At 31.9% G+C, this 13,414-nt stretch overlaps 8 protein-coding genes across 8 annotated transcripts; 5 read left to right on the top strand and 3 right to left on the bottom strand.

Annotated features, from left to right (window-relative positions):
• Nucleotides 1–9: 9 nt before the first annotated feature.
• TUM1 (thiosulfate sulfurtransferase) lies at nucleotides 10–924 on the bottom strand (the record flags this gene model as incomplete). Its single annotated transcript, XM_041548995.1, has 1 exon — nucleotides 10–924. The coding sequence occupies one exon, from the start codon at nucleotides 922–924 to the stop codon at nucleotides 10–12; it is 915 nt and encodes a 304-aa protein (XP_041404929.1).
• An 847-nt stretch (nucleotides 925–1,771) lies between these two features.
• On the top strand, nucleotides 1,772–2,344 carry TMA16 (Tma16p; the record flags this gene model as incomplete). The annotated part of the gene is made up of 1 exon (XM_041548996.1): nucleotides 1,772–2,344. The coding sequence occupies one exon, from the start codon at nucleotides 1,772–1,774 to the stop codon at nucleotides 2,342–2,344; it is 573 nt and encodes a 190-aa protein (XP_041404930.1).
• A 379-nt stretch (nucleotides 2,345–2,723) lies between these two features.
• On the top strand, nucleotides 2,724–3,224 carry KABA2_02S06886 (peptide alpha-N-acetyltransferase subunit NAT5; the record flags this gene model as incomplete). The annotated part of the gene is made up of 1 exon (XM_041548997.1): nucleotides 2,724–3,224. One exon carries the CDS (start codon nucleotides 2,724–2,726, stop codon nucleotides 3,222–3,224), a length of 501 nt encoding a protein of 166 aa, XP_041404931.1.
• A 294-nt stretch (nucleotides 3,225–3,518) lies between these two features.
• Nucleotides 3,519–5,963, bottom strand: TRE2 (putative zinc metalloprotease; the record flags this gene model as incomplete). The annotated part of the gene is made up of 1 exon (XM_041548998.1): nucleotides 3,519–5,963. One exon carries the CDS (start codon nucleotides 5,961–5,963, stop codon nucleotides 3,519–3,521), a length of 2,445 nt encoding a protein of 814 aa, XP_041404932.1.
• An 803-nt stretch (nucleotides 5,964–6,766) lies between these two features.
• CDC31 (centrin) lies at nucleotides 6,767–7,315 on the top strand (the record flags this gene model as incomplete). Its single annotated transcript, XM_041548999.1, has 1 exon — nucleotides 6,767–7,315. The coding sequence occupies one exon, from the start codon at nucleotides 6,767–6,769 to the stop codon at nucleotides 7,313–7,315; it is 549 nt and encodes a 182-aa protein (XP_041404933.1).
• Nucleotides 7,316–7,545: 230 nt separating this feature from the next.
• RPT4 (proteasome regulatory particle base subunit RPT4) lies at nucleotides 7,546–8,856 on the bottom strand (the record flags this gene model as incomplete). The annotated part of the gene is made up of 1 exon (XM_041549000.1): nucleotides 7,546–8,856. One exon carries the CDS (start codon nucleotides 8,854–8,856, stop codon nucleotides 7,546–7,548), a length of 1,311 nt encoding a protein of 436 aa, XP_041404934.1.
• Nucleotides 8,857–9,585: 729 nt separating this feature from the next.
• On the top strand, nucleotides 9,586–11,382 carry GCD1 (translation initiation factor eIF2B subunit gamma; the record flags this gene model as incomplete). Its single annotated transcript, XM_041549001.1, has 1 exon — nucleotides 9,586–11,382. One exon carries the CDS (start codon nucleotides 9,586–9,588, stop codon nucleotides 11,380–11,382), a length of 1,797 nt encoding a protein of 598 aa, XP_041404935.1.
• A 492-nt stretch (nucleotides 11,383–11,874) lies between these two features.
• On the top strand, nucleotides 11,875–12,915 carry GPN2 (putative GTPase GPN2; the record flags this gene model as incomplete). Its single annotated transcript, XM_041549002.1, has 1 exon — nucleotides 11,875–12,915. The coding sequence occupies one exon, from the start codon at nucleotides 11,875–11,877 to the stop codon at nucleotides 12,913–12,915; it is 1,041 nt and encodes a 346-aa protein (XP_041404936.1).
• Nucleotides 12,916–13,414: the final 499 nt, after the last annotated feature.

Consider the following 13,414-nt stretch of genomic DNA (forward strand, 5'->3'; position numbering starts at 1 on the left):
ATATACTTTCTAATCCCTATTTTTGGCAATTAATTCAGAACCACTTCTTAGAGCCCATTCAGTCCAAGACCCATCATAAAGTCTGACCATCTTGAAACCCGCGTGTTCCAACGCTGTTTTGATGATAGTACCTGTGACACCAGTGCCACACATTGCAATGGTTGGTTTCTTAGGATCGATAGTATAGCCTAATTTCTTAGTTACTTGGTCAATACGGCTGGCCATCTCTTCGGTGGATTCTGGAAATGTTTTAGCTCCATCGTTTAACACTTCCCCAAATGGTAAAGGATTGGCACCTGGGACATGTCCAGAAGGAATATCTGGTCTAGGCTCTGGAACTTTACCCTCAAATCTATCTAACGCTCTTGCATCTACTAAATTGTATTTAGATCTTATATCACCACTTTGAACTAAATCCACTATATTTTCATAAGGCACCACCTCATCAATGGCCAGACTAGAATCAGCATGGTAATCGGATACCGGATACTCCGAAAAGCTTTCCTTCTTAGAGGTGTCTAATGGATATCCTGCACCCTTGTACAAATTAAAGTTATTCAATAGATAAACATTTGGATGTTCAAACAAACCAATTGTCCAGGCACATCTTGGAGCACTGAAATTACCAATTCTATCATAAACTACTAGGATATCATCTCTCTTTAGACCCAATTGACTCATTCCCTTGTTAAATGTTTCCAAATCTGGAACCATGTGAGGATAAGGGGACTTAGTGTCCTTAATTCCGTCGATGTCGAAATAGACTGCATTTTGAATACGTTCAAGGTCCTTGAATTCTGCCTTGGCATCCTTGTTTAAATTTGGCATATACCAAGTAGAATCAACTGGTACAACTCTACGGGTTGTCTCCTTTGCGACTAATTCGACAAACTTCTTTGGTGTTATTAGTTTATATAGACTCATTCTGTAGTTAAATATTTTTGATGGTATAGCCTTAGTGAAGGTGATCAATCCAACCCTGTTCTTAAACTATAAGAACATCCTATATTTTTAAATATAAATATTCATTATGGCTTGTGATTTTATTTTGTTTCATTTTTGATTTTTTTTTGATTTTTGACTTTCTCCTAACTTCCTGCTTCCTATGATAACAAGACAATTGTGGCATGTACATATATATTTATACATATATAGTGCAGAACTAGAGACAAAATGAGATATACTACGTAAATAAGAATATCCTAATCACAGAAAGAAAGAAAAATGAGTTTGTGAGATCAATTCTCTTCTGATACTGTGATTAAATAAGATATTAACGAGTTACCTGTTACAGCCAATTACAGTTACTTCTTCATATCAAACGGCATACCACATACCGTAAGAACTTGGACATTATGATCTTTAAAGTACTGAAAGGCGACATAATGATTGATTAATTTAGATGTAACCACTCAAAACAATCGACTGTATATATATTTATATCTAATAACGTCCCATTACGTATACACTTAAATACCACTAATAATAATGAATGTGAAAGAAAAATCCGTTCGTCTCTCTTCTCGCTATGAAATTTAACAAAACAAAAAAATCAATCAGACGAAGAAACTGAAATATCCTGAAAAATTTTCGAAGTGCAGAAGATGAGAAAGGCGATGAGCTGAGATGAGATTTGACGACATGTCTGAAATCAATAGAAAAGAAAAGATCTTCTTTAGATTTCCCACCTTCATTGTTATATATGTACTAGTATACGATACAACAAGCATATTTGTACATCAAAACACATACATATAGATATAACGACATAATGCCTGTGAGTAAAACTCTATCGAAGATTAAGAAAGGTTTGGCCAAGAAAGGTAAAGTGACTCTTCACCCAAAGGGTCGTAAGTTTCAAAAATTAACAAGAGCTACGTTACGTGAAGGGAAGGTTGCCGGTAAAAAGAGAGCGCATAACGAACGTAAATCTAATGAACTTTCTCGTGTGAAATTCATTCAAAATCTTATAAATCTGGACTCTTTTAAGGATATGACAACGTTTTCCACTGATGAGATTGCTGTATTTATTAATCAGTTCATAGAGAGAGATGATGATGAATTAAACGATTTAATAAAGAAGAGAAGATCTAATCGTCCACCTACCACAAAACAACAGATGTTACAAAGTAAAAGAGATCTAGAGATGGAAGAATTTATGAAAGGTTTTTTATGTCCAGATTTAACAGATATTAAAAACGTGGAATTCTTAAGAAAATGGAATAACAGTTTTGGATCTATGTCTACTCTAAAATTAATGAGAGTAGATGTGAATGGTAAACAAGTTGTTGGTGGTGGAATGAATACAAATGAACCAATAGCAAATGATGTTGAAATGAGCTGATAACATTATTCATCTCATTCATTCTGATCATCATAACAAGAATAAATTTAAACATTTTTAAATAGACGGGTATTAAGATAATTATAATTTATAAATTTATAAAAGAAACTAATTGTATACTAATAATTCAGAAAAGTAAACTCGTTTATAAGAGGCCTTCTGTTGTAGGACTTGTAAAACTATTAATTCTTTAGTATATTCAGTATATGCGTGTAAATTTAAATAGTCTGAAAATTAATTGAAAAAAATTAATTACAACAACATATTAAAATAATATGAAATTAATGAATAGAATATTTATAAAACTCCAGGAGTAATAGGACATAAGAAAATCGATAGGTCATCTCTCATACACACACTACATATTTTTATAATCAGAATGGGCCGTGATTTAATTAACTTAGATAATGTTTACGCCAACAATCTAGGTATGCTGGAGAAGATATGCAAGACCGTGAATCCATCAATTGAATATCCAGATAACTTCTTCGATGAATTATTCCCAAAGGATACCAAGAAAGATACATTTTTTGCTCAATTGGCTTACTACAGTGAAATCCCAGTTGGTGCTTGTAAAGCCAAACTATATCCCAAGAAGAAAGGTGACGCTTATCCAAAGGGTGTCCACATCGAAGTTTTGGCTGTATTGGATCAATACCAAAACAACCAGATAGAAACTAAATTTTTAACCTATATATTTGAAGAGTGCAAGAAACACCATCAACATAATGTTTACATTCATGTACCAGTCAATTCTAACAACATACTTGATTGGTATAAGGATAACGGTTTTGAATCAGAAGGTGAGCCATTGAAGGAATTGTTCAATACTACAGAAGGTTCTGCTGATGGAATAATGTTAAAAAAACACGTAGACTAAAAAAAATATAGTAATGTACTGTGAAGAACTGCATAACACATACACACACATTTATATATTGTATTGTATTATTGTTTAAATACTAATTCTATAATAAAAAAGATTAATATTTTATTAATATGCAAAGTATATATATATATATATATATATATATATAATACTATTGTGAAAAGATAATTTCGTGCGCTGCAAACTCTGGGTAACCTAATTTGATGCTAAGACATGTGTCTAGAGAATAGTTAATTGAAAAGAAAAATGAACTAACATTAAAACTTAAACTTACATTATTATCAATCAAACCAGAATTTTTAAATCCTTCATGAACTCTTCGGACGAATCAGAAAACATTTGTCCAATAACTCTGACTTCATCATTCGCCTGTTTCCAATCATGTGTACTAATTGCGTCCTTCACACCAGGGAAACTCCATGGGTTATAATCATGAGACTTGAAAAACTTTTCATTCCATAAAGGTGGGCCAAATAGAACATTCTTATAAAAATTTCTATTGGGGATACCATACTCATCACACATCAGTTTGTTAATCTTACTTAAATGTTCATTCCAACGTAATCTGTTTTCTTTATTTTCTTCATTTTCAGAGCTGGTGCCTTTTCGCCAAACCGTATCTTTCCAATGATTTAGCCATAAATTCCATGAATAAGCTGTCTTTTTCCATTTTAGTATATTTCTGAGCATAGCTGCCAGATCGATCTTATGTTTATACAACTTTAACATCGATTGGACCGACGTATCTATTTCTTGAACATAATCTAATAAGTCAAACGGAATGATAGGATCATCTACAAGTTTCAAAATAATTTCGACCAGATAGAAAATAATGTCTTTAACATTGTCCTGATTTTCTTTCTCTTGGAGTAACTGGTGAATCATTTCAAATGTGTCTTCAATGGTTTCTATCGGTAACATCCTCTTTTTAACAGCTGGGGATCCAAGAGCTGCTGAGGGAACACCATTAGCAATAAATGGGATCCAATCACCATATTGTTGAATAGGACATGTCGTTACGTTGAATGTTCGCATATATTTAGCCTCCATGTTAAACAGTGATGACATCAATGGATTTGTTTGAATATTGATCTCGTCAGTTAAACCTAGCTGAGAGATGTCAATATAAGAATAGACACCATCATGGATAGGCATCATATCTAATTCGACTTGTTCAGTGGAACCAGCGAAATTAAACTCAGAGCCACCGAAGGATGCAAAGTATATGGTTCTAAGGGGCCTCCAATTAAATCTATATCTTAAATTTTGGAATATTTCAGCCAAATTCATTAGGGTTGCTGTACCGAAATTGGGATATGAAGCCCCAGGTCCATGTACAGATCTTGCTGAACCAATAATAATAGCCTTATCATTTTGTTCTCTTCCGTCAATTCTTCCAATAATATTATAAACAGGCTGTCTTCTCTTTTCAATTGTATCACTTTTTAAATCGATTCTTAGATCATTTATATTACCACTGTACTTTCCATCTTTATAAAGTAAACCAGTTCTGGAAAGTTTAGCTAATAATAATTCACCTTGGTTTCTAGTTAATGTTACAATAGGAATGTTTGTTAGCAACTTAGAATCTTCGGGACTTATACCGTTAACTTTACTCCCGTAGTATCCTGGGGTCAATATGTCACCTGTAGCATACTGTGGTAGCCCAGCAGATTTCATTTGCAATACATCCATGTTACCGTTATAATCTTGGGAAATAAATATAATTCCCTTGGCGTTATATTTCTGTGCGGTTAGAATCTGTTCACTTACTATTATTTCCTTATTGTACTTTACGAGTAAGATATAATTACCTGTATGTTTTCCCAGCACGGAAATTTTATGTAACTGCTTCAATTCTTCGTCAGTCCCATAATGTCCATATATTAAACTTAATTTTTTTAAGTCACCATTGATGGTTAATGGGGTATAATTTTCTTCTGTCAATTCTATAGTAGTTAATTGTTTCAAATTGGTATGGAACACGGATAGAGTTGAGTTATTTGTTGGGTAATTGGAATAAGTCTTTAATTCATTTTCAAACACCTGGTCTAAATCTTGTTTTTCAAAAGATTTCATAATATAATTCTTTAATAATATGTCACCTTTGGTACCTGAACCATGAGGTATACTAGATAAATATTCAAGATCAGTTTCAAATTTTTTCAAATTTATAACTTTTTTGGAGTAATCAAACAATATTCGTTGACTTGAAAATGAACCTTTTGAACCCTTAGCTATACCTGTAGCAAAATCACCGAAAAATACGATCACCCAAAGCATAATAGTCATAATGGCAATATAAATAAATCTTTTCAAGATCAAAGGGTTCCCAAAACGATTCAAGTATCTATCGATTTCATTATTCATAACTAGTTGCATTTCGTTTAAAGGATTGACTATATTCTTTTGGACAGGTCGTATTAACGTACGATTCAATTTATATTGGATATATTTCAACTTACTTAATGATTCTGGTATATTTCCTCTTTCCATAAAGGAATCGATATCTTCGAAATCCATATCACTTGAAAAATGGGTTGAATTCTCAAATTCTGTGTCGTTATCACTATGTGATTCGTAATTTTCTGACTCTAGATCAAAATCCATACTAGCTGAATCCTGTGATTGAGAGTCTACTCTTTCATATGTCGGTGGATGCAACAATGTTTTTTGCTCCTTGGACCTTGAACCCGATGTTGTCGGGACATTAAGGTAATCTCGAGTCATCTAAAATATATGTGAGTGTATACAAACGATTATCTTAGAACCTTTGAATGCAGGGTATCTGTGTTTAAAAATGAGTTTACTTTATTATTTAATGTATAGTTGTTATCCAATTCTAATATATAGACAGATTTAGATGTTCCAATTTAATTTGAGAATTATCTGGCCCAAAATTTAATAAAATCTGGGTCTTTTTGGTATGAAACTCTATAAACTTATTACCGATTTGTAGACTCTATTGTTTATTCATGAAAACAATAACGGGGATATTGTTTCAGTTCTAACTTAACGAGATATATGTGTTTATAATTTTTAGCTGTAGTTGTGTCTATTGTATTGTTGTTCTACAGTAATTAGAGGCGTAAAACAATAGGTTTAATATATTAAGAACTGTCAATATTTTGAATGATTTGTTCATTTCTAGGTTTTTTTAGCTTGTTCACTAATTTCCGTACCGTTTACGGTAATTTTCAAACAAATGATATACAAAAGAGAGAGAGAGAGAGAGAGAGAGAGAGAGATGGAACGGAACGAAAGAAGCAAAAAAAAGATACAGAAGAATTAGAATATTATAATTTAATTAGTGATCTTTTCGCGATAATTAAACTTAATTAGATACAAGTCTCAAAGTGTAAGTTATAACATTCGACATAACTCGCTATTGTTGAAACTACATACAATTCTACAACACCGATATTAATAATCAATATATCTGTTTTTTTTTTTAAAGAATTGAAAAGGGTATTAAGAAAAGAGACGTACCACAGATACACATACACACACGAAAAATATAGAAATCTCCAAAGATGAACAATCTAAGGGCGAATAAGGTTGGCGGTAGCCCCATCAGTAAATCATATGTACCATCTAATGCAAACAACAATGCCGGATATGATCAGCCTGGTATAGATAGTGATCTGTTACAAGAACAGAAGCAAGAAATATACGAAGCCTTCTCACTTTTTGATATGAATAATGACGGGTACTTAGATTTCCATGAATTTAAAGTAGCATTACGTGCTTTGGGATTCCAATTAGAAAAGAAAGAAATATTAGACTACATCAATCGTTATGATCGAGATGGTCGTCATTTGATGCAATATGATGACTTTTTCACAGTAGCCGGTGAAATGATACTAAAGAGAGATCCAATTGAAGAGATTAAAAGAGCATTTCAATTGTTTGATGATGATCATACGGGGAAGATATCGTTTAAGAATCTTAGACGAGTCGCTCAGGAGTTAGGTGAGAATATGAATGATCAAGAATTGAGGGCAATGATTGAAGAATTCGATATGGATGGAGATGGAGAAATCAATGAAGACGAATTTATTGCCATCTGTACAGATAATTAAGACATGTCATGTGATGTCGTATTGTATTAGATCTTACTGATATACATATACATATGTCCACACAAAAGAGAGACAAAAAAAAAATTGGTGAATTAAAAGGTTAAGTAAATAACCTTTGATGTAATTTTATATATTATTTAGCAACAACAAACAAAGAACCCATTAATGAATAGGACAATTTTAAGAATTAAGATTATAATATAATGCTTATATATGTATATATATCATACTTATAATTTTTGATATTCTAAAGTACCCTCCAATTTCTTTACTTCTGCAACCTTTCTGACAGCCTTCATTAAATCTTCAGGGATGATATGATCACGATCATCTCTAATTGCAAAGAACCCTGCTTCAGTGACACAATTACGAATATCAGCACCGTTGAAACCATCACTCATCTTTACAGCAGCATCGAAATCAAATTCACCAATTTTTTTAACATTTGAAGTATGAATCTTAAAGACTTCCAACCTACCTGCTTCATTAGGTAAAGGAATTTCGATCTTTCTGTCTAATCTACCTGGTCTTAATAAAGCAGGATCTAATGTATCTGGTCTATTTGTTGCCATAATAATCTTAGTTTGTCCTAAATTATCAAACCCATCCATTTGAGTCAACAATTCCATTAATGTACGTTGAATTTCACGATCTGCAGAGGTACCTTCACTAAATCTACGACCACCAATAGCATCTACTTCATCCATAAAGATAATACAAGGTTCATGCTCTTTAGCATAAGCAAACATTTCTCTAATAATTCTTGCAGATTCACCAATATATTTATCTACAATACCTGAAGCAGGTGAAAAGATGAAATTTGCACCAATAGTTGCAGCGACAGCTTTTGCTAATAAAGTTTTACCAGTACCTGGTGGACCATACAGTAAGACACCCTTTGGAGGTTTAATCCCAACTCTTTGAAAAATTTCAGGGTTTTTTAAAGGTAATTCGATAACTTCTCTTAATTCTCTAATCTGTTCTGTCAAACCACCAATCCCATCAAATGAGATTTCTCCTTGTTCAAATGAAGTCATATTATACACTAAGGGGTCTGTTTCTCTTGGTAAGAGTCTCATAATTGTTAAAGTAGTTATATCTAATGTAACTCTAACACCCTTTTTCAATTTAGAACGATCGACAGAATTTCTAACACCAACAATATAACGTGGACCTGATGAAGCTTTAACAATATATTTTTCTTCAGATAATTCTTTCATAACTTCACCAATCAATTGACCAATACTTTGTAAAGCTTTAATATCATTCTCTGTCTTATTATATTTTTTCTCTAAATCTTTAATATTTTGTCTACGACTCTTCAATTGATCATCATAACGTCTATGCTCCATCAATTTCTTCTTAAATAAGGATAATGTCTTATCACGTAGTTCCTGTTCGGGGTCTATGACAGGTACAGAAGTTGGTTCTCTAGAGACTTCACCTGCAGATTCATTAGTGGTTTGATTTTCTTCCGTACTATTATTACCTGCACCTTCATCGTTTAAAGCAGCTAATAGTGGATCTTGTTCTTCACTCATTATTATAGTTATTCAAAAATGTTAATGTCTCAGTCAGATTGTCCTTTAAGAAAGATTAAATTAATAAACAAAAAATTTAAATTCTATTTTTGTAATTTGTTCTTCGGTTATGATTATAAGTATATATAGATATATATATGTATATATCTCGAAAAATCCAAGTATATGTATGATCCTTATGATATTCCTTCTATCATATTTTCCCACTTCACTTTGGTATCTCTTGTGTATTATACCTTGACCTTTTTTCATCAGTGTATGGGTGGCAAATATTCATAATTCAATAGCCGAAAACTGGAAAATAGAAAATGGACAAAGAGAGAATTTCAGTTGTTTTCTTTCAATTTTGGCTGTGAGAAATTTACTGAAAAGGATTGTTATATGTTTCTTCATTGCGTTCTGTGTGTGCAGCTTAGAATCTTTGTTTTTCGCATCTCGCGCCGTCTTTTTTCTCAATTTTTCTTTGCAATTTCCGTAAATGTTTTCTGATAAAATTTTTATGGAAGTTGTGAGGCGGTCGGTGCCAACGAAATTTTATGAGATTTTTCTCTTTCAGTCACCTGGAAAAAAATTTTAAGTAGAAGTAGAACTGATGAGGATGAATAACAACAATATATCTTAAGCTTATATATAAAGATTGCTAAGTAGATTGTCCTAGTCATCTTCTGCTTACATATATATTTGTTTTTATTAGTCGGAGATAAAAATTGGCAGTAATATAATCCAAGGATGAAAACTTTACAATCATTTATCTTTTGTGGGAAAGGTTTAAACTTGTCCCCATTATGTAATCCAAATATTGATCCATCAGTAAATGATAAAGAATTAAACAATATCAGCGAATTCAATGTCGAGGCATTGGCTAGATTGCCTAAGGCTTTGTTACCAATTGCTGGGAAGCCTATGATTGAATACGTTATTGATTGGTGTGATCAAGCAGATTTTTCAGAAATCAATGTAGTTGGTCATATTGATGAAATTGATTTTATAAAAGCTGGTTTGAAATCATTCTTAACATTAAGAAATCAACAATATGAATTGATTTCAAAGGCTTTATTATCAAATAATCATACTCATCATTTAAAGAAACCAAAAAAAATTAATTTTGTTTCAACTAAATCATCTTATACAAGTGAATTATTACAAAATGAATTACTGGATAAAATTCATAGAGATTTTGTCATTTTACCATGTGATTTCATTACAGATATTCCACCACAAATCTTTTTAGATCAATATCAAAATAGAGATGATGATAATATTGCAATGGCTATATATTATAAAAATTCTTTAGAAAATGTTATCGATAAGAAACAATCTCATAAAAATAAACAAGAAGATAAAATGTTCACTCTATACAGTGAAAATAGACATACATCTAAACAACCCGTCTTATTAGATTCCTATTCTACAAATGAAGTCACAAAGGGGAAATATTTGAAAGTTAGAGACCATTTGCTTTGGAATTATCCAAATTGTTCAATCTCAAAGAAATTAATTAATTCTTTTATTTATTTTTGTTCTTATGAATTAGTTCAATTGTTGAAAAAGGATGAAAATGATAACAATAACAATAACAATACTAATATGGTTTCAATGGAAAATGGTTCAAATAATAGTAATAATATTATTACTAATGATATGTCTATGAATAAATCAATTAACGGTAACAATAACGGAACTTCCATGGATAAAAACTCTTTGATTCCAATTCAAAGTAATTTGAGTAATACAACTCTAAGTGATAATGATAAAAATGTTAATAATACTACTGATAATAATAACAATAATAATATTAATTTGCCTGTGGATCCAACTTTGATTCATCCATCTTATCTAAGAAAACCAAATAATTTGACCAAGGATACTATAAATACAAAGAGTTCTATATCAAAATTGTTCAGAGACTTGAGTAGAAGATCATGGCAACATTCTACAGAAAGAGAAACTATATCTATTTTCATTCTCCCAGAAGAATCGACTTTCATACGTTCGAATGATTTGAATTCTTATATGGATGCTACTCGTTTCATCCTAAAGATTAAATCTAACTCAAGTAATTTACCAACAACATCTACAATGTCATCCACCATTGGTGCTGACTCCATTGTGGACTCTACGGCTACTTTGATGGAGAAGAACAGTATAAAATTATCATCAATCAATGCTAATTGTACTATCGGTAACAAATGTCGTATCTCTGGTTCTATCCTATTAAATAACGTTCAAGTTGATGATGAATGTGTATTAGAAAATGTCATTATTGGTCCAAATGCTAAGATTGGTAAAAAATCTACATTGACTAGTTGTTACATTGAAGGTAATTACGTCATTGATCTAAAGAGTAATTTCAAGAATGAAATATTGATGAAAACATATGATGACGATGAGTTCGATGAATTTGGTGAATATAGTAGTGATGCTATATCAGATTCTAATAGTGACTCATCCGACTTCCATGGAACGGAAAGTGATGAGCAATATTTTAGTGAAGGAGATTTCGAGGATGATATTTTTGAAGCTTAGAGTCAAGCCCTCTTCTAGCACGATTATTTTTGTTTCAATTGCCTTTGCTCTTTTGAACGTATCTACATATATATAATTCAGTATAGAAACTCTAAATCATAACATAGATATAAATCCTAAATGTTGTAATAATCATAACATATTCAGTTAGAAATAAATCGACAGAGTGTGAATGTACTGGATTGTCATACTTATCTCAAAAGTTATTACGTTTATGCCACTGTGCTAGGGACAGTTTTTTAGCAATTGTGTGAATACTGGTAATTACTAAAAAAAAAGTCCATCGGCATAAAAGTTGAAAATTGAAAAAAAATAAATTATGGAAAAACGATGAGGTTCCTTCCTATATTAGTTATATAATTACATAATACAACTTTATATGGAGTGCTATTACTTGGCAATGATATCTGGAGAGTCAACAGTTAATTTTAAGACTCTTTACCAAACTGTACCTACAAATAAAAGCACGTACACCATATTATATTTTTAATAATGTCCTTTGCTCAGATCGTTATAGGGCCACCAGGTTCTGGGAAATCAACATACTGTAATGGGACAGCACAATTCTTTAATGCCATCGGAAGACATGGGCAGATAGTAAATATGGATCCTGCAAATGATTCACTTCCTTATCCATGTGCGGTGGATATTAGAGATTTTATTACAATTGAAGAAATTATGCAGGAACAACAATTAGGACCTAATGGTGGTTTGATGTATGCTATGGAATCACTAGATAAATCCATAGATTTATTTGTATTACAAATAAAATCTTTGGTACAGGAGGAAAAGGCTTATTTAGTATTTGATTGCCCTGGTCAAGTAGAACTTTTCACTCATCATTCTTCACTTTTCAGAATCTTTAAAAGATTAGAGAAAGAATTAGACATGAGATTTTGTGTAGTAAATCTTATAGATTGCTACTACCTAACTTCACCTTCACAATATATTTCAATTCTTTTATTGGCATTGAGATCTATGCTTATGATGGATCTACCACAGATTAATGTATTTTCCAAGATTGATATGATCAAATCGTATGGGGAACTTCCATTCAATTTAGATTACTATACAGATGTACAAGATCTCGACTATCTTTTACCATATGTGGAAAAGGAGAGTAATAGTATAATGGGTAAGCGTTACGCAAAATTAACTGAAACTTTAAGTGAAATGGTTTCAGATTTCAACCTAGTATCATTTGAAGTACTAGCAGTAGACGACAAAGAAAGTATGATCAACTTACAATTATCAGTGGATAAAGCTAATGGTTATATATTCGGTGCATCAGAGGTTGGTGGTGATACTGTATGGGCTGAAGCAACAAGAGATCAAGGTCTGCGTGAGAACAATATACAAGATAGATGGATAGATAATAAAGAGTTATATGATAAAGCGGAACAAAAAAGAAGAGAAGAGATTGAGAAGGATAGGGAGATGCAAGAAAAAGAGATTGATGTCGATAATGAAGATGAATGGGATAAAGCTTTGAAGGATTGGGAAGAAAAGCAAGGTACGGACTATGTAAGGTAGATAAAGCGCGTAAATATAAATATATTTGAAGATTAATATTAAGTCAAATCAGATATCTATTTTAGTGTTGCATTAAGCTTATCTGAATCGAGATCTGTTTAAATTCCCAAAACTCATCAATAGATTGCTAAAAAAGGGTTTTTGAAACATTATGTTATTGGAAGTGATAATAAGCATTCAACACTATAAGGTCAGGTAGTTGTTTACTTTGCCATATAAAAACTACGAGTAACTATAAAGAAGACCCGGTGCCTTTAGTTCAGATGAATATACCAAACCAAAATTAACTTACAATACCTGAACCAAAATTCAGAAAAAACTGAACTACATTTGGGATAATGGAAATAGTAAACGTTATTACAGTTACGAGAATCTACATGGTCGTAACCTTGTCGAGGTATCATTTTGCTGTCACTTTGTTATTTTTTTGTCTTGGGACCTTTTTGTTGGACTATATCACTATTTTTCGTTTTTCAGACAACGCACCGCAGAAAAGACC

Source organism: Maudiozyma barnettii, assembly GCF_903064755.1.
Source record: "Maudiozyma barnettii strain CLIB 1767 genome assembly, contig: KABA2_02, whole genome shotgun sequence".
Taxonomy (NCBI): Eukaryota; Fungi; Ascomycota; class Saccharomycetes; order Saccharomycetales; family Saccharomycetaceae; genus Maudiozyma; species Maudiozyma barnettii.